The sequence below is a fragment of the Anolis sagrei genome, chromosome 4 (assembly GCF_037176765.1).
Source record: "Anolis sagrei isolate rAnoSag1 chromosome 4, rAnoSag1.mat, whole genome shotgun sequence".
Classification (NCBI taxonomy): domain Eukaryota; kingdom Metazoa; phylum Chordata; class Lepidosauria; order Squamata; family Dactyloidae; genus Anolis; species Anolis sagrei.
Genome location: NC_090024.1, coordinates 135,150,282 through 135,169,906, shown reverse-complemented (window position 1 = coordinate 135,169,906; position 19,625 = coordinate 135,150,282). Strand labels below are relative to the sequence as shown.

General features: G+C 42.2%; 2 protein-coding genes across 4 annotated transcripts in view; both read right to left on the bottom strand.

Annotated features, from left to right (window-relative positions):
* Positions 1-3,714, bottom strand: part of DIAPH1 (diaphanous related formin 1) — a 114,031-nt gene extending 110,317 nt beyond the window's left edge. Inside the window, exon 1 of the mRNA XM_067467710.1 lies at positions 3,334-3,714. Within this exon, the coding sequence (XP_067323811.1) occupies positions 3,334-3,504 (171 nt within the window). The 5' untranslated portion in view covers positions 3,505-3,714. The remainder of the gene's footprint in view (positions 1-3,333) is intronic.
* A 9,757-nt stretch (positions 3,715-13,471) lies between these two features.
* Positions 13,472-19,625, bottom strand: part of HDAC3 (histone deacetylase 3) — a 31,949-nt gene continuing 25,795 nt past the window's right edge. For all 3 annotated transcript variants that reach the window (XM_060774256.2, XM_060774255.2, XM_060774257.2), the window contains 3 exons: positions 17,848-17,927; positions 16,091-16,248; positions 13,472-14,891 (listed from right to left, as the gene is read on the bottom strand). In XM_060774256.2, the coding sequence (XP_060630239.1) occupies positions 14,822-14,891; positions 16,091-16,248; positions 17,848-17,927 (308 nt within the window). In that variant the 3' untranslated portion in view covers positions 13,472-14,821. The remainder of the gene's footprint in view (positions 14,892-16,090; positions 16,249-17,847; positions 17,928-19,625) is intronic.

The following is a 19,625-nucleotide window of genomic DNA, read 5'->3' as shown; positions in this document are numbered from 1 at the left end:
TTTAGAGCTAAATTACAAAACATCCCCATGAACCACTAGTCAATTGAAGAAAGGTATTGACAAGCTGGAATGTGTCAAGAGGAGGGTGACTAAAATTATCAAGGATCTGGAGAACAAGCCCTATGAGGAGCAGCTTAAGGAGCTGGGCATGTTTGTCCTGAAGAAGAGAAGGCCGAGAGGAGATATGATAGGCATGTATAAATATGTGAGAGGAAGCCACAGGAAGGAGGGAGCAGGCTTGTTTTCTGCTTCCCTGGAGACTAGGACATGGAACAATTTTTTGTTGTTGTTGTGTCAGGAGAATCCTGTTGTGAGAGAATTGGCCGTCTGCAAGGACGTTGCCCAGGGGACGCCCGGATGATTTTGATGTTTTATCATCCTTGTGGGAGGCTCCTCTCATGTCCCCACATGAGGAACTGGAGCTGATAGAGGGAACTCATCCGCCTCTCCCCGGATTCGAACCTGCAACCTGTTGGTCTTCAGTCCTGCCGGCACAGGGCTTTAACCCACTGCGCCACCGGCTTCAAACTACAAGAAAGGAGATTCCATCTGAATATGAGGATATGTGAGAGCCATTCAGCAGTGGAACGCTCTGCCCCGGAGTGTGGTGGAGGCTCCTTCTTTGGAAGCTTTTAAACAGAGGCTGGATGGCCATCTGTCAGGGGGACTTTGAATGCAATATTCTTGCTTCTTGGCAGGGGGTTGGACTGGATGGCCCATGAGGTCTCTTCCAACTCTTTGATTCTATGATGGTCACTTGTTGGCCTGATTGTTGCTTTGTGTGTGTATACATTTGTGTATATGTGTATATATGTATGTTTTTCAGTGATTTTATGAGTGATGGTCACACATTGGCCTGATACGTGTCTTGTGTCCAAATTTGGTGTCAATTCGCCCAGCGGTTTTTGAGTTATGTTAATCCCACAAACGAACATTACATTTTTATTTATATAGATTTTGATTAATGTTTTTAATGTTTATGTATATGAATTCTTGTTCTGGCATTGAATGTTTGCCTTATATACGCTGTGCTCCGTCCTGAGTCCCCTTCGGGGTGAGAAGGGCAGAATATAAATGTTTCAAATAAAATAAATAAATTTCATGGCACCAACACTGAGCAAAGCGGACCCCATTTGGAAGAAGCAGTGGTATACTGGAGTGAGGAGGGCTGTGATGGATCATGAGTCAAGCCCTGAGAGCTCCAACTAAAGCTAAATTACAAAACATCCCCATGAACCACTAGTCAATTGAAGAAAGGTATTGACAAGCTGGAATGTGTCAAGAGGAGGGTGACTAAAATGATCAAGGATCTGGAGAACAAGCCCTATGAGGAGCGGCTTAAGGAGCTGGGCATGTTTAGCCTGAAGAAGAGAAGGCTGAGAGGAGATATGATAGCCATGTATAAATATGTGAGAGGAAGCCACAGGGAGGAGGGAGCAAGCTTGTTTTCTTCTTCCCTGGAGACTAGGACGCGGAGGAATGACTTCAAACTACAAGAAAGAAGATTCCATCTGAACATCAGGAAGCACTTCCTGACTGGGCAATCTGACAACTAGATAAGGACAAGCAGACGATTAGGACTGACAGGATTGACAATGTGGAAATGGAATTTGGACTATGAGATAGCGAACGCTGACCATCAATGAGGAGTAATTGGGTTTGTATTGGTTTTATTGTTGTAATGCAGGAATGGTTGTTTAACTGTTAATTGATGCTATTTGTTTTATTACTGTTATGTGATGCTGGCATTGAATTGTGCCTTTGTAAGCCGCCCTGAGTCCCCTTCGGGGTGAGAAGGGCGGGGTAGAAGAAACCGAAATAAATAATAAATAAATGTGAGCGCCGTTCAGCAGTGGAACTCTCTGCCCCGGAGTGTGGTGGAGGCTCCTTCTTTGGAGGCTTTTAAACAGAGGCTGGATGGCCATCTGTCAGGGGTGCTTTGAATGCAATATTCTTGCTTCTTGGCAGGGGGTTGGACTGGATGGCCCATGAGGTCTCTTCCAACTCTATGATTCTATATACTGTGCTCAGCCCTGGATCCCCTTTGGGGTGAGAAGGGCGGAATATAAATGTTTTAAATAAATAAATAAATAAATTTTCATGGCACCAACACTGAGCAAAGTGGACCCCTCTTTGGAAGAAGCAGTGGTACACAGCAGTGAGCAGGGGGCTGTGATGGCTCATGAGTCAAGCCCTGAGAGCTCCAACTTTTGAGCTAAATTACAAAACATCCCCATGAAGCACTAGTAGTGAACTCTGTGACTGGGGGCCACCTCTGTTCCAAACCATGGCAGAAGGCAACAGAACACATAGTCAATTGAAGAAAGGTATTGACAAGCTGTGTCAAGAGGAGGGTGACTAAAATGATCAAGGTTCTGGAGAACAAGCCCTATGAGGAGCGGCTTAAAAAGCTGGGCATGTCTGGCCTGAAGAAGAGAAGGCTGAGAGGAGATATGGTAGCCATGTATAATATGTGAGGGGAAGTCCTAGGGAGCTGCCCTGGAGACTAAGACACCGAACAATGGCTTCAAACTATAAGAAAGGAGATTCCATCTGAACATGAGGAAGAACTTCCTGACTGTAAGAGCCGTTCAGCAGTGGAACTCTCTGAGTGTGGTGGAGGCTCCTTCTTTGGAGGCTTTTAAACAGAGGCTGGATGGTCATCTGTCAGGGGTGCTTTGAATGCAATATTCTTGCTTCTTGGCAGGGGGTTGGACTGGATGGCCCATGAGGTCCCTTCCAACTCTATGATTCTACATGCTGTGGTCAGTCCTGGGTCCCTTTCGGGGTGAGAAGGGCGGAATATAAATGTTTTAAATAAATAAATAAATAAATACATTTTCATGGCACCAACACTGAGCAAAGCGGACCCTCTTTGGAAGAAGCAGTGGTACACAGCAGTGAGCAGGGCTGTGATGGCTCATGAGTCAAGCCCTGAGAGCTCCAACTTTTGAGCTAAATTACAAAACATCCCCATGAAGCACTAGTAGTGAACTCTGTGACTTGGGGCCACCTCTGTTCCAAACCATACAGAAGGCAACAGAACACACAGGGCTTGCCTAAAAGAGGAAGGAAGAAGGCTCCTTAAAGAGAGAACGAGAAACTATGGGGCGAGGGTTGACACTTGAAGAGCAAGTGCCCCTCTGGGCCACGAGGCCACTCCTGAGCCAGGTGAGGGAATGAGAAGAGAGAGGTGTGAGGACAGGGAAGGGAGGAGACCCGGAAGGAGGGGGAAAGGGCCACTGAGGGAAGAAACTTCCTGCCTGCCTGCCTCCTCCTTCTCCTCCGCCGGACAGGTGCGCCTCCCCCTCCCCTCCTTTCGTCAACACTCACAAACTTCCGGGACTTCCCCCCTCCTCCTCCTCCTCCGCTGGGGTCTCCCGCCGAAACCGCCGCCACTGTGGGCTCCTCAGGGCTCTTGCCCTTCTTCTTCTCGCGGCCGGCTCCTCGCGCTGACGGACCTCCGCCGCGGCCACTGCCACTACTGCCTCCGCCGCCCTCCATGGCGCCCCTCGAAGCCGGGCCTGAGCGCGCGCGCGCACCGCCGGGGAAGGGAGGGGGAGCCTTCACTCCTCGAGGCGGCCCATCCGCCTCGCGCCGCCGAAAGCCTTCAATGAGACCCCCTCAGAGCTGCCTCGCGCCGGCCCAGCAGCGCGCGCCCGCCCGCTCGCCTGCCTGAACTGCCGGAATCCACGCCCGCCTCGAGAGGCCCCGCCCACCGCCGTGTCGTCACCGCCGCGCGGCCACAAAGCCGCCTCCGCGAAGCAAAAAAAAAAAAAAGTGGGAGATTCGCCTTGAATCGACAACGGTGGAACAGATAGATACACTGTGGATATAGAGCTACGACTTGTAGAGGAGCCTTCCTCAAGTCCGCTGGGGAAGCTTCCAAGTCCCTTGCGTGTTTTCTCTAGGAGGCCAAAGTGTTGAATCATAGAATCAAAGAGTTGGAAGAGACCTCATGAGCCATCCAGTCCAACCCCCTGCCAAGAAGCAGGAATATTGCATTCAAATCACCCTTGACAGATGGCCATCCAGCCTCTGTTTAAAAGCTTCCAAAGAAGGAGCCTCCACCACACTCCGGGGCAGAGAGTTCCACTGCTGAACGGCTCTCACAATCAGGCTAAACATGCCCAGCTCATTAAGCCGCTCCTCATAGGGCTTGTTCTCCAGACCCTTGATCATTTTAGTCGCCCTCCTCTGGACACATTCCAGCTTGTCAATATCTCTCTTGAATTGTGGTGCCCAGAATTGGACACAATTTCAACAGAAAGGAAGAGGCCATGAAAATGAACAAAATCTGGCTACCAGTATTAAAAAACTCTAAAATTACAACAGCAAAACAGCAGAGAGGAAACAACCAGGCACATCTTAACACCTCTCAACAGAGGATTTTCCCAGGCTCAGCCAGGCCTTCAAATGCTAATGAAGGTGGTCAGTTGAAACATTCACACCTAGCTCCAGCAGGGAAGAGCTCCTTGCCACACCCCAGCCATTCCACAGATATATAAACCCATTGTCCTAATTCCAACAGACCTCACTACCTCTGAGGATGCTTGCCATAGATGCAGGCAAAACGTCAGGAGAAATGCCTCTAGAACATGGCCCTATAGCCCGAAAAAACCCACAAGAACCTAGTGATTCCAGCCATGAAAGCCTTTGACAATACATTAGTCAGGAAGTTCTTCCTCATGTTCAGGTGGAATCTCCTTTCTTGTAGTTTGAAGCCATTGTTCCGCGTCCTAGTCTCCAGGGAAGCGGAAAACAAGCTTGCTCCCTCCTCCCTGTGGCTTCCTCTCACATATTTATGCATGGCTATCATATCTCCTCTCAGCCTTCTCTTCTTCAGGCTAAACATGCCCAGCTCATTAAGCCGCTCCTCATAGGGCTTGTTCTCCAGACCCTTGATCATTTTAGTCGCCCTCCTCTGGACACATTCCAGCTTGTCAATATCTCTCTTGAATTGTGGTGCCCAGAATTGGACACAATATTCCAGGTGTGGTCTAACCAAAGCAGAATAGAGGGGTAGCATTACTTCCCTAGATCTAGACACTATGCTCCTATTGATGCAGGCCAAAATCCCATTGAAGCACACGGACAGACAGGCGGGGAATCCAGAGGCGTCCTCGCAACAGGGAATCCCCCGCTTTTTCTCAACCCAGGGCCCTTCCACACAGCTGCATAAAATCACATGTTGTTTGCTTTGTATGCTTGTCCACTGTGCCCTGCCTCATGTACAGAGGAGGAATTGTTGGAGTCTACAGACAATGCCGTAGCTGTTGCCCATTTTTGGTCCAAAGATATTTAGCCGCCTGCGCGCCTTCTATTTTTATCAGTTTTATACACATTTATGCAATGCTTTTGATGCGAAATAAATGTGCTTTGAACTTGGTTCTGTAGCAGTGTGGACTCTTGAGCCCTTCCACACAGCCATACAACTCAGAATATTTATTTATTTACAGCATTTATATACTGCTTTTCTCACCCCTGGGGGGACGCAATATCAAGGCAGAAATTTTCACAATATCTACTTTGAACTGGTTTATCTGAGTCCACACTGCCATAGATTGTGAATTATCCGACTTGAGATTTTGGTTATGTGTCTGTGTGGAAGGGCCCTTAGATAAGCAGATATAGTGGATTATCTGCTTTGAAATTCTTGAGCAATTTCAAGACAGGCCCTGTATCCCAGGATCTGATCCCAGGTTTTCTGTTTAATCCCAGATTATCTGGCAGTGCAGACTCATATAATCCAGTTTAAAGCAGGAAACCTGGGATCAGATCCTGGGATAGAGGGCCTGTCTGGAAAGAGCCCAAGAATATCAAGGCTGATAATTAACAGTATCTGCTTTGAACTCAATTATCTTAGATCTAGAAACAATATCATACAAAAGCTGACTGGCACAACCTGGGGATCACAACCAGATACAGTGAAGACATCTGCCCTTGCGCTATGCTACTCTGCTGCTGAGTATGCATGCCCAGTGTGGAACACATCTCATCACACTAAAACAGTGGATGGGACTCTTAATGAGACATGCCGCATTATCATGGTGTAGGGTCTCTGCGCCCTACACCATTGGAGAAATTACACTGTTTAACCAGTATTGCACCACCTGACATCTGCCAGGAAGTAGCAACCAATAGTAAAAGGATCAAGGCAGTGACAACTCTGGCCCACTCCCTGTTTGGGTATCAGCCAGCACGCAAACGACTTAAATCAAAAAATAATTTTCTAAGATCTACAGAGACACTCGCTGGAACACCTCAGCAAGCGAGAGTCCAAAAGTGGCAGGCTCAAACCCAGAACCTCAATCAATGGCTGATACCAAATGAGAGACTCCCCCCTGGGCACACAGAAAACTGGGCGACTTGGAAGGTGCTGAACAGACTGCGCTCTGGCACTAAAAGATGCAGAGCCAACCTTAAGAAATGGGGCTACAAAGTGGAATCCTCGACATGTGAGTGTGGAGAAGAGCAAACCACTGACCACGTGCTGCAATGCAACCTGAGCCCTGCCACATGCACAATGGAGGACCTCCTTGCAGCAACACCAGATGCACTCCAAGTGGCCAGCTATTGGTCAAAGGACATTTAATAGAATACCAAGTCTGAAAACTTTGTGTTTTGTTTGTTTGTTTGTTTTTAATCCAATACAACTGTTTTGGTTCGCTCCTGACATGATAAATAAATCTTAAATCCACACTGCCATATAATCCAGTACATGTGGATTTTATACAGCTGTGTGGAAGGGGCTCAGTTGTTGGTATATGCTGGTCTTGTACTTTGTCACTAGTTCATCTTATGTGTAAAAAGATTTTAGAAATATTTTTCTGTTTGACTTTTTGAGGCTGGCGACTCGCTCACTGAGGGCCCTTCCAGATAGATGGTCTGGAGTGAGCTATGGCTCCTCTCATTCTTCTCCATCAGGCAATGCTGACTTAGGCTGATGGGAGTCATAGTCTAACACTTGCCAAATATTAAGTTGGAATGAGGTTTTGTTCTTTGGTTACAGAAGATAAAAATATTTCTAGTTTTTAGCTCAAAGTTTTCCAAATAGGCGGTATGTAAGTGTGCTGCGTGATTGTAATGAGAAACCACTCATATAAATCATATAATCTATATAAAAATGTAATGTTTGTTTGTGGGATTAACATAACTCAAAAACTATAATATGAATTGACACCAAATTTGGACACAAGACAAGTGGCCATCATTCATAAAACACTGAAAAACACAGCAGAAAGGACTTAAAAGGCAAAAAAATGCATTACAACACATGCACAAAACCACATATATACACAAACATATATACACACACATATACATATATATACACACAAAAAATACATATACATAGACTGGGCCACAGCAACGTGTGGCAGGGGATGGCTAGTTCTAAAGATATAAATGGAAGCTTCATGAGACATGTTGTATCCCCATGCATTTCCTTATTACTATTTATATATGTGTCCATGTCTCTTCTAAGAGGTTGGTTTAACATCTGGTTTGCTACCAAAACTTAATTACTGAGCCAAGAAAAGATGCAAAGTGTGTCACCAACAGGAAAAGCTTGGACAGCTCTGTTCTAGAGGGTAGCCTCCCTAAATATGAGAAAGGCCTGCTTTTACAATACTATGTTTCCTCTTTGCCCTACCAGGTGAAAGTGACAGCAACCTCCATGAAACATTGAAATAGTTATGATGGCGAGAAGCCGCTGATCCATCCAAACATTGGCAGAACCAGAATTCATTCTCAGTTCTCCTTACATAAAGAAAAGATGTGATTGTGCCTTTAAAGTTGTTGTACAAAAGACTGGCAACAGCCTAGATGTTTCTAATACTGGACTATTTTGCAAGATACCATACATTCAACCTCATGCATATGTCCGCCCCCGCTCAATAGAGTAAACTGTGGCAACAAGCTAGAACTGCGTTTCCCAAAATGGGCAACATTTTCCCCTGGGAAGCTCAGGAATAACACTATGTAACACAATTTTTGTTCCTGGGTTATAAATGTCATTTTCTAATTGGTTCTGTCATAAAAACATGGGAAAAGTGCATTAAACTGCAAAAGCTTTGTTTTTGCGAGACACCCTGCAGCACATTTTGCTACAGTTTTTCAATTAATATCTCAACCAATTCAACATATGGTAGTTTGTGGCAGCCACAAATCAAAGTTTCTGGAATATAACAACTACTTTCAAAGTAAGTACCACATAGTTAAACAGGAAATAACACTTTTAAACCATGAACATTTTGGGTTGTAGTTTTTTTTTTTTCCGGGCTATATGGCCATATTCTAGAGGCATTCTCTCTTGACGTTTTACCTGCATCTATGGCAAGCATCCTCAGAGGTTGTGCGGATGCTTGCCATAGATGCAGGCATAACGTCAGGAGAGAATGCCTCTAGAACTTGGCCATATAGCCCGAAAAAACCTACAACTCAATGATTCCGGCCATGAAAGCCTTTGACAATACATGAACAGGTTTTTTTTTTCTTCAAATTTTGTTACATAGTGTAATCCGGAGGGGGGCAGTCGTAGCTTGGGTGCAATGGGGGTTGGGTCTGAATAAAAATAAGGGGGCAGCGGAAGCATAAAGAAATGTTTGAAAAAAATTAAGATAAACTCGTAGTGATTCCTTTCCAAATGCACCCACAAGATGCAAGTTATAAATGTTTAATTATTGTTTTTTTGTGTAAGGAGCGACTTGAGAAACTGCAAGTCGCTTTTGATGTGAGAATTGGTTGTCTGCGAGGATGTTGCCTGGATGTTTTACCATCCTATGGGAGGCTTCTCTCATGTCCCTGCATGAGAAGCTGGAGCTGACAGATGGGAGATCACGCCACTCCCCGGATTCGAACTGCTGACTTTTCGGTCAGCAGTTCTGCAGGCACAAAGGTTTAACCCATTACACCACTGGAGCATAATGAGTTAAACAAGGTCTTAATAAGCAAGTACTTGCAGGCAAGCATGTTGTGCATTGTCAGGAAGTCCAGCATGCATCGACAATATGTGTGTGTAATGATTTGTTTATAAAACTATAAATAGGCGACGTGTGGAATCTAATTTAAATTGTTTTTGAATTATTGGACACGTAGTTAATAATAGTGGAAGAAATCTTTAAAAAAATAATTCGTTCTGCTGACAAAAAGAGCTGAACATTAATAAATTGAAAGCAGTCCACCAGGTTGATTCTCCTCATTTAGGATTGTTTTTGTGGAAAATACAAATTTGACTGTGGGTTATTTTAATAATTTTATAATTTCACATTTCAGTGACTTATTAACAACATATTTCTTTACTCTGCTTTAGGATGTAGGCAGAAATAAAGATAGTTAAAATAATGCAAATTGATCACACCTTTCTGTTTGTTGGCATAAAAAAGTTAGATTTCCAGGGCAGATAAGCATTTTTTTCTGAAAAGGGAGCGGTATGTCAAATAAGTTTGGGAACCTCTGGTCTAAACCAACCATCAAATACTAGGCTGGGATGAGTTTTTGACCTTTTGTCAAACACAACAGAAGACAAAACTATTTCCTGTTTCTAGAGTTTGAAATTCCCTAAATACAAGACTATTTTCCCTCTTCTCCCACTTGGTAAAAGTGACAATAGAGGAAATAGAGTAAACTACAATACAGGTCTGTTCTGAGTGTAACAGCAAAATAGTTTCTGCTTGGATTTTTTTCCTCCTTGAGCATCTGAAAATAGATCTGCCTGTGCAAAATTCCACTTACTCATTATTGCAGACTGTAAACAGAAGCTGAAAACGAGTAGCTTATGAAAGTCTTGCAACAGTCTGCTGTTATTATGGTGGAGTTCGAGATTTTGGAGGTTTTTAAACAGGCCCCTTCCACACAGCTGAATAAAATCCAACATTATCTGGTTTGAACAGGGATATATGACAGTGTCCACTCAGGTAACACAGTTCAAAGCAGATATTCTGGGTTATATGGCTGTGTGGAATGGCCCAGGGACTGGATGGCTATCAGGACAGCCCTTGGGGTCTCTGCCAGCTCTATGATTCCAAAAGAAAGAAAGAGGCAGACTAAAGAATAGCAATGATATTGAAATATGTCCTACTGTTCTGAGTCAAAAACACTGGAACCCGAGAGTGCAAGTAATGAAAGCTAAGTTGTAACAATATTAACAGGATGCTTATGCTCATTTTCATAATTAACACTGGATGGATATTAGACAGAAATGGTTGAGAAAACTCCCTGTCTGTGCCTATATTTAGAGAAGAGAAATTTACCTGCCACGGTTGAACAGAAACAGCAAGCTGACCTCATAACCTACTCACCTCATTCTTCTGACACATAATTTTTAAAAAGAAACACGTGTAAGTGAATCTATGCACCAAAGAATTGCAATACTATCATTTGTTTGGCATTTTAGAGTAATAGTTATTGAAGGCTCAATTTTTTTAGAGTAACTGTGTTAAGATTTTCTTCTGGATCTTGCACTTTTTCCTGTGACTACATTAGTGCCTTTTTTTTTATAGGGAGGCAATGCTCCTTTGCTGAAATATGAATTGTTTTATTTCCACCATGGCACTATCTATTCACAAAAGCGAGTGGCACCTTCCTGTGAGGCCAGAGGATACACTGATAGCATATTTTTGCTGTGTAGCTAGACTATTTGTTCTGAGCAGTTACTCATGGGTGACACCGAAAGAGGATCTCTCGGGTATAAACACAGTTATATCATAGCCAGCACTTGTTAGTACTACACATAAGGAGGTGTGGCAGTCCTCCACTTGGATATCTTTTACCACAAAAACCCTATGATGAGACAATGTAAAACGAGGCAAGAGATGAGATGAAACTCCAAAATTGGATTGAACTGAATGAGCTACCAGAGGAAAGCAGAAAACAACTACAAACAGCGCTGAAGCTAATGATGTACCTGGATGCAAGCCAAATGGACTTTCTGCTGTTGACATGCCCAGGGGCAAAAAGGAAGTCCAAAACTGCATGACACATATTATAAGGACATGAAATGTGAGAAACACAAATAAGGGTAAGCTAGACATGGAAGAACAAGAATCAGAACATATACAAATTGCAGTGCTTGGGATGTGTGAGATACAGTTGTCAGGAATTCAGGAAATGAAAATCTAAGAAGAAATGGGGTGGCATTAATAGCGAGGGGAGATGTAATAAAAGCAGTCAAGGGATATAATGCCAAGTCTGACTGAATAGCAACAATAAAGCTTCAGGGGAAACCCATCAATATAATCATAGTTCAAATTTATGTTCCAACTATAAAGACAAAGAAAGAAAGACAAGTAAATCTATGCTGGAGCCCAGGAAGAACTTGATCACAGAATGTTTTGTTAATCATAACCAATTGGAATGCAAAAATAGCAAATACGGCAACATCAAATTTTGTAGAAACATTTGGTCTAGGATCAAGAATTGAAACAGGAGAGTGATTAATTTTATGAAGCCAACAGCTTTTTCGTCACAAGCAATCAAAGAGGCACTGTACACATGGACATCATCTGATAACAAATATAGAAATTAAAGGTGAGCTGGACACTAGGGCTGCCCTTTCCTCACAAATGCAGGTTAGGGAGGGGGCTGAGCTCAGGATCTGTAGCAGAGAAAGCGGGCACAGAAGCTGGCAGATGAGTGGCTGAGGAGAGGCTCCACAGCCACAATGTTGTTCCAACGCTGCATCACATTACTGAGGGTGCATGGGCACAATAGTGTGATTACATTATTGTGGAGACTAGATTAATAAGGCATAATGACCATCAGATGCAGAGCAGGGAGTTTATATTTGTATAGGTCTTTAGTTATAGTTTAACTGTAGTGTATGGCATTGTAGCTGTATAGTTCTGATAGGTTTACATATCTCAAATTTCTGTTGGTGTGTTTTATTTTGTTTTTCTTGAGTGGGGATGCTCTATGACTAGAAGGAGAACACATTATATAGCCGAGTGGAAATAAAAAGATGGAAAGAATATATATACAAAAGAGATGAAAGAGTGAAAGATTAATTCAAAAAAGCATATGAAGATAAACCTTAATTTTTAGAAAGTAGAGTGGAAGCTGTGCCCAAAGCACTTGAAAAAAAACCTATCAGTAACAGATGGCATAGTAACAGAGTTGCCTCAAGCCAAAGAGACAGAATCTATTCTAGTTCTAACTAAAATCTGTCAACTAATATGAAAAACGAAAGAATGATCCAGAAGTTAGAAATACTCAATATACACTCCAGTCCACAAGAAAATGGACACCAGGGATTGCAGTAACCACATGGCTATCACATTAATTTCCCACACAAGCAAAACTGTGCTCAAAATTCTATAACAAAAACCTTTCCTCATATATGGAAAGAGAAATGGCAGTTTCCCAAGCTGGGTTCAGGAAAGGAAAATGTACTAGGAAGCATATTGCAAACATACATTGGAGTATACCAAGGAATTTCAACAGGAAATCAGCATTTATAGCAAAGACTTTGTGTAAACCATGAGAAACCAGCACTCTTAAAAGAAATGACTGTGCCATGACATTTGATTTCCTATGAGTTTTCTTCACTGTCTGGCTCTCACAATCACAAATATTCATTTGAAATATGACCTAGACAATCCTAACTAGTATTCATGTGACACTTCAGGATTTTGTCTAGTCCCTTCATAGCTGTTTTTCCAAGTCCTGGTCTTCTGATTTTTTTTCTTTTCTTAATAAAGCAAAATATGTATTATTCTTCATATATCTGGAATATATAATTACAGAATTTATTTAAGAAGAACAGGGTTATGACCAGAACTGTACAGCAGAGTGAGCAAAATGTAAAGTGCATGCATTCTCCAAAATCCTTTTCTGTACACCTTTAGATTTTAAAAAAATGCATCATAAAATTTGGGCATGTAACAAATCATTTTGTTGTTGTTAATTTGTTCAGTTGTTTCCGACTCTTCGTAACCTCATGGACCAGTCCATGCCAGAGCTCTCTGTCGGCCGTCACCACCCCCAGCTCCTTCAAAGTCAATCCAGTCACTTCAAGGATGCCATCCATCCAACCATAAATCATTAGAACAGTCAATTTAGACCTCTTTTGTTCAATATTAGCAATGTCATATTAAAATCTATTTAAATACATTTAAGTTTCACATACAAACTACTAAAATTAATAATAATAATTCAAATATAAATAGTAATGTTTAATGACTAATGGTGCATTTGAAGTAATATCCATAGTTACTCTGATGTATACTGAACTGAAAAACCCAGAGGGGAAAAACAATTAAGTGCAGCCTTTGAGCACTTGGTCAACCTGTCAAATGGTCCTGGCCCTATGGTAGTTGCCCATATGTTGTATGGGATCCTTAAAGTAGTACCACTGGAGCAAAATGGGTAGGGATCAATATATACATTTTGTACTTTCTTAAATACCTCAATGGCTACTGAGGACTAGTATTTAAAGGGAGGCAAGCAGAGAAATGAGAAGACACAAGGCAGGTAATAAAAAATACTAGCCCGTTGTTTAATATTTTAAACACATCAGGGTAAATGAACATTAGAGAATGTCAGTTGTTTTTCATTACAGCTAAAACAGTAGGTGTCCTTACAATACTGATTGCAAACATCTCCAACATTCATACAGTTTAAAATTTCAATGTCTACAGAAACAAAAGAAGTGGAAAACGTGCAGTTAATGCAAATAAGTCTTCTAGACTCTGGTTTAAATCTTAAGTTAATGGAGGGATGTTTCTCCATCATCCCTGTGCCTCCACTTCCCCAATATTTCCTAAACAACATGAGGTAGGGCAGAAAAGAAGTGAGTAAAATTTCCTTCCACGAACTTCCTTAAATTACTGTATCCAAGGATACATGTAAGGCCCACGCTCAAAATGCAGGGTTCATTACATAACATACACGTATCCATTAAAGGTTCACAGGTAGAAATGTAAAAATAGGGAGACAGGCTAAAACATTTGGCCCTGGTAGCTCACCATGATTATTTCAATTGAAACATAATTTGTTCCTCCATAAAAGAAAGCAGAAAGCCTGCACGTCCTTTGGGGTGGGGGGAATGCACAGACGATGTTATCTTGTCACACACGCAGGTTTCAATTCTTCATTAACAAGATTTTTGGCACCATACAGGCATCCAAGTACACAGTGTAACCAAGCAGAAAGACTGAGAAATACAAAAAGCCCCAAGCCTTTCCCCTCTCAAACTACCCATTGAAGATTTTTTAAAAAGTTGTAGCACATCATTGCAACTGGAGAAAAAAAAGTTTCAAAAATAACACAGCAAGAAAGCTATGTACTAAAGAAATCTGCCCTGCTGCACCGGCTCCAATGTTGGCATTTCCCACGTTTACTACAGTTCAGAAAAACATTGATTAATATTATCTGGTGCACTCTTTCCACTGAATTTCAACAGATAGTGGCTAAATGGAAACTTGGTAAGCAAAATATCTTTTCAGGGGATTTCAAATCAGTCGTTTCAACATAATAGCACACATGCAAACTTGTATTCAAACAAGCCAGAAGAACAGTGCAACAAATTCCCCCCTTTCCATAGGGAATGGGACAAAGTTACCGTAGAATAAAATTTGAAGTTGCGTATATAGCAACAAAAAGAGATTTGTGTGAATTTTTCCACAAATAGTAGTGGAGTGGCAGAGTCATGCGAGGAATGCGGTAACCTCTTCTTGTCCTCTGCACCCCAATATTCTTATGGCTCAGCAGTCCTGGTGCCATGGCTTCAAGCAACAGCAAGAAAGACCAGACACGGGAGCCTGCTTTTTCCTTAGAGCACCATTTTCCAGGCAGTTGCACAGACTCCACATTGAACCAGGCATCATATCTCCACATCACTTTCTTTATCGTTATCGTGTTCGCCATCATAGAACTCATTGGAAGCTTCTGGCCTGCAAAAAAAAAAAAAAATGTAACACAGGAGTGACAATAGAAGTAGACTGAAGATGTACAGTCCAAAATTAAATACAGACATTTCATCTGTGTTCTAAAAATTACAGGAGCCACCTCTGAAAAATAGGACACTGGGCATTAAGTGAAGACCCTTCTTAATTCAAAATTAGGATTCTTTGGCTTAAGAGCCAGACTGCCAAGTAGTACAACTGGAGGGACATGCTAACATAGCGTACCCAAATGAGTGGTGCTTGAGATGGAGTGGGACCAACTTGAGATGGAGTGGGACCCGCTCCATTCCCATACTCATCTCCATGCATGCTTCTTCACTACTAAAGCATCACTGGGGTTTTTTTTGGTCGTGTCAGGAGTGACCTGAGAAACTGCAAGTCACTTCTGGTGTGAGAGAATTGGCCGTCTGCAAGGAGGTTGCCCAGGGGATGCCCGGATGATTTGATGTTTTATCATTCTTGTAGGAGGCTTCTCTCATGTCCCTGCATGAGGAGCTGGAGCTGATAGAGGGAACTCATCCGCGTTCTCCCCGGATTCGAACCTGCGACCTCTTGGTCTTCAGTCCTGCCAGCACAGGGGTTTAACCCACTGCGCCACCGGGGGCTCCCTCACCACTGTTCCCTCACCACTCATTCTGTTTTAATGTTTGCATATCTGTATAATTTAAATATACAAATATGCAAACATCAAAACAGAATCAGTGGTGAGGGAACTATTCCTAAAAAGAGCGGCCCCTTCAAGATTATTTATTTATTTATTTATTTATTTGTCCTATTTATACCCCACCTTTCTCTACCCCAAAGGGGACTCAAGGCCGCTTACATAAAGGCAATTATTCAATGCCTTAAAGCACATACAATTAAAAAAAATTAAAATTAAAATTAAATTAATACATATTAATCATTTTAAAACATTATATTCCATATTAAAATCATGCCACCTTAAAATTATTAAAATCGTGGCATCTCAGAGCAGCAACTCTCAAGGAAGCTGTTCCTATGTGCCCCTTCCATTTCCCAAGGAGAAAGGCAGGAGATACATGGGCCTTTTCTGAGGAGCTTTGTCATTCAAGTGGAGAGGCTCAGAGCCTAGACATGATGGAATGAGACATAACTTTTAAAATTATATTGAGGATGAGGGAGGGGGGAAATGCAGCTGAACTTAATATGTGAACAAGGAAACATGCCTGCTGTAGTTATCCTCTGACCCTCTCTCTTCAGGATCAGGCTCATCAGTGCGCTCATAGCTCAGCAGATCAGAAGGGACATCGTGGATTTGGACACTAGGTGCATGATTCAACATCTTCAAATTCTCAAATATAGTCTGACGGATTTGATCTAAGTACTAATCAAAAGAGAGAATAAAGAAGCCAAGTTATGTCAAGTCAACCTGTATTATTATTATTATTATTATTATTATTATTATTATTACGTTTATTTATATCCTGCTTTATCTCCCCAAAGGGGACTCAAAATGGCTTGACACAAAAGTAATGATATCCAATTTAAAATATACAAATATACAAACATTAAAACAGAATTCAACACAACCAGCATTTTAAAAACTCAGTTAAAATCCATCAAACATATTCAAAGTTAAAACCCACAGTACCTCCAACCAGACCTCAAACACCTTCATCTTTAAAAGCCTGTTTGAATAAAAAGGTTTTAGCCTGCTGCCAAAGGACTGCAGGGAGGGGGCCATTCTGGCTTCCCTGGGCAGGGAGTTCCAGAGTTGAGGGGCAGCCACTGAGAATGCCCGCATTCTCGTTCCCACCAACCAAGCTTGAGATGGAGTGGGATCAAGAGAAGGGCCTCTCCTGAAGATCTCAGGGCTGAGTCAGGTTCCTACAAGGGCATCCGGTTGGCCAAATAGCCTGGATCTAAACCATTTAAATAATTAAACCATTTAACTATTGAAAAGGAGAACAATCCTTTTGACAATTTATAAGAGAGAAGCAATTTCTTCTTCTTCTTCTTCTTCTTGCCAAGAAAAACATAGTATGGGGAGACTGGAAGGGTCAAAGGCTTCACGTATGACCTTGGGGCCGTGTAATTCCAGGGTGCACTTTCCCTTCCCTGAATTATGTCCCTGGAAAATTTATTCCACAGTGCCTATTCCAATGCCTATTGAAATGTATGAGAATTTTCACCATCCAGACAAGTGGCTCTGTCTACAACAAAGTCAAGACAAATACTCCCCCTTTTGTAATCTTCCTGCGTGACTTATAACTCTTGAAAAGTATCTACCGAAAGTTGCATACTATCTCAATTCTTTTCACATCTATCATCTACAACAGAAAAACAGATTTGAAAAGGCAAAACCTATCCATAATATTTCAGATCTGGAGCTGAGTAAAACAGCATGTCCAGGAAGACAGGATTTTAAAGTGGGCAGTGTTTTCTGGCCATATCAGAAATAGGCTTTGCACAAGCTCTGACAGGAGTTAGTCAAGAGTTACAGTTAAGATACTCTCCTTGGCTACTGGAAATTCCCCCCAAAAAAGAGAGCTTTGGCCTCATCTTTGTTAAGCCCTCTGTGTAGCTATGTCATTATCCCTATGACAGAGGATTCTGAATGTCTCAAAAGAAACTGTAAATTATACTCCTTATCTGCCAAAATGATTTTTGAAAGATATAGAAGTGCATCTCAAATGCAGCTGTAAATATTATTACTGGTGTAAACAAGCGAAGAGAAAGTACAGGATCTATATCTGTAATAGTATGTAATATCTGTTATACCTTCACAAAATGTAACTGATGTGTAAAATGTACTATGTTTACTAATTTCTGCCATCTCTTCAGCCTGAACACCATAAATGCCAACAGTGTAGAAAACATTGTACCACTTAAATGACATAAAGAAATCAGGGGCAGCAATAGTATATTTTCTGAAACCAATCAGAGATGGCTAATTGAATGACATATATCCAGAAGTACTCACCTGCCTCGAATTCTGATTCTCAATTCTAGTGCTGACATCAGGATGAAGGGTGAAGTCTGGAGCAAAGTATTCAAAGTATTCTGCACAGAGATCGAGGCAGAGCATAAATATACTGACACTAATACTATTAGAAATGCCTATACATTTAAAAAAGAACAAGAGGAAAGCTATGCACAGCCCATTTCAGTCACACAAAATGCTTATGCAGTGACTAACCACGAGGTCACGCTTTGCCTGAGGCAGCATGTTCTCAGAACCTTTTCTCCTTCTACATTCACCTCATTGAAAAGGCACTTCTCCTTATGAGTCCTTTACAAGGTGAATTTTAAAAAGTATTTATCAGTAGACATCACTCTAAATTGGGGGGGGGGGGTGAAATTAAACAACAGAACACTATTGTTTGATTGCCAAGATTTTCCTGCTCTTTTGTCAACATCTATTGATGATTAGCATATGGAACTGGGCAGTTTCATTTAATGCCATCATGAAACAGAATACCCTTCAAATAATTAAGCTTCAATGGGGAATGAATCTGGCAGTGATGCACTGCCACTTTGATGTTCATTTTAGCCCTCTTTGTTAAATCAGAAAGACACACAAAAAGGGAGTACATCTGGTATATTGCTGAAGCTTCTGGAGGGAGGGAGTGAACTTGCTGATCCCTGCTTTAAATGTTGGAACTAACGCTTTGAATTGTGTCCAGAAATGGGCTAGACGCCAATACACAGGTCTTATATTGTTAAAACATCCAGGCATAGTTAACATGCTCACAGCTGTATTTTGGACTAAACTGGAGATATTCAGTGGCTCTTCAGGGGTTCATAGTGTTCATTACCTCTGCTACGCCTACCTCCAGTTTATTATTTTTTAACCAAAATGCTGCATGATCATGGGGTGTCTGCGCCCTACACCACTGGAGAAATTACACTGTCTAGCCAATATCGCACCACCTGACATCCGCCAGGAAGTGGCAGCCAATAATGACAAAGGCAGAGACATCTCCAGCTCATCCCCTGTTTGGGTATCAGCCAGCACGTCAACGACTTAAATCCAGACATAGTTTTCTAAGATCTACAGAGACACTCGCTGGAACGCCTCAGCAAGCGAGAGTCCAAAAATGGCAGGCTCAAACCCAGAACCACAACCAATGGCTGATACCAAATGAGAGACTCTCCCCTGGGCACACAGAGGACTGGGCGACTTGGAAGGCGCTGAACAGACTGCGCTCTGGCACCACGAGATGCAGAGCCAACCTTCAGAAATGGGGCTACAAAGTGGAATCCTCAACATGCAAGTGTGGAGAAGAGCAAACCACTGACCACCCCCTGCAATGCAACCTGAGCCCAGCCACATGCACAATGGAGGACCTTCTTGCAGCAACACCAGAAGCACTCCAAGTGGCCAGATACTGGTCAAAGGACATTTAATCAACTACCAAACTCACACATTTTGTATTTTCTCTGTTTGTAATATAAATGTAATATAATTGACTGGCTGCCCTGACACGAGAAATAAATAAACCAAAATGCTTCATAAACAGCCCTAGGGGTTTGGGAGACATGGATCATTACAGACTAAGAAGGTTCTCCTTTTTCAAAAGGAAGAAACCAGAAGAGAAGAGTAAACTTTTGGCCTATGGTCAAAATGTAGGGAAACAGGCCCTGACATTCCACAGAAATCGGGAGAGCACTTTTAAAAAACAAAACAAAACTGGAGAGTTTGGGGTGCTCTAGGATCACAAAAGTGGTATAGAAAGGAGCGTATGGTGCATAGGCATC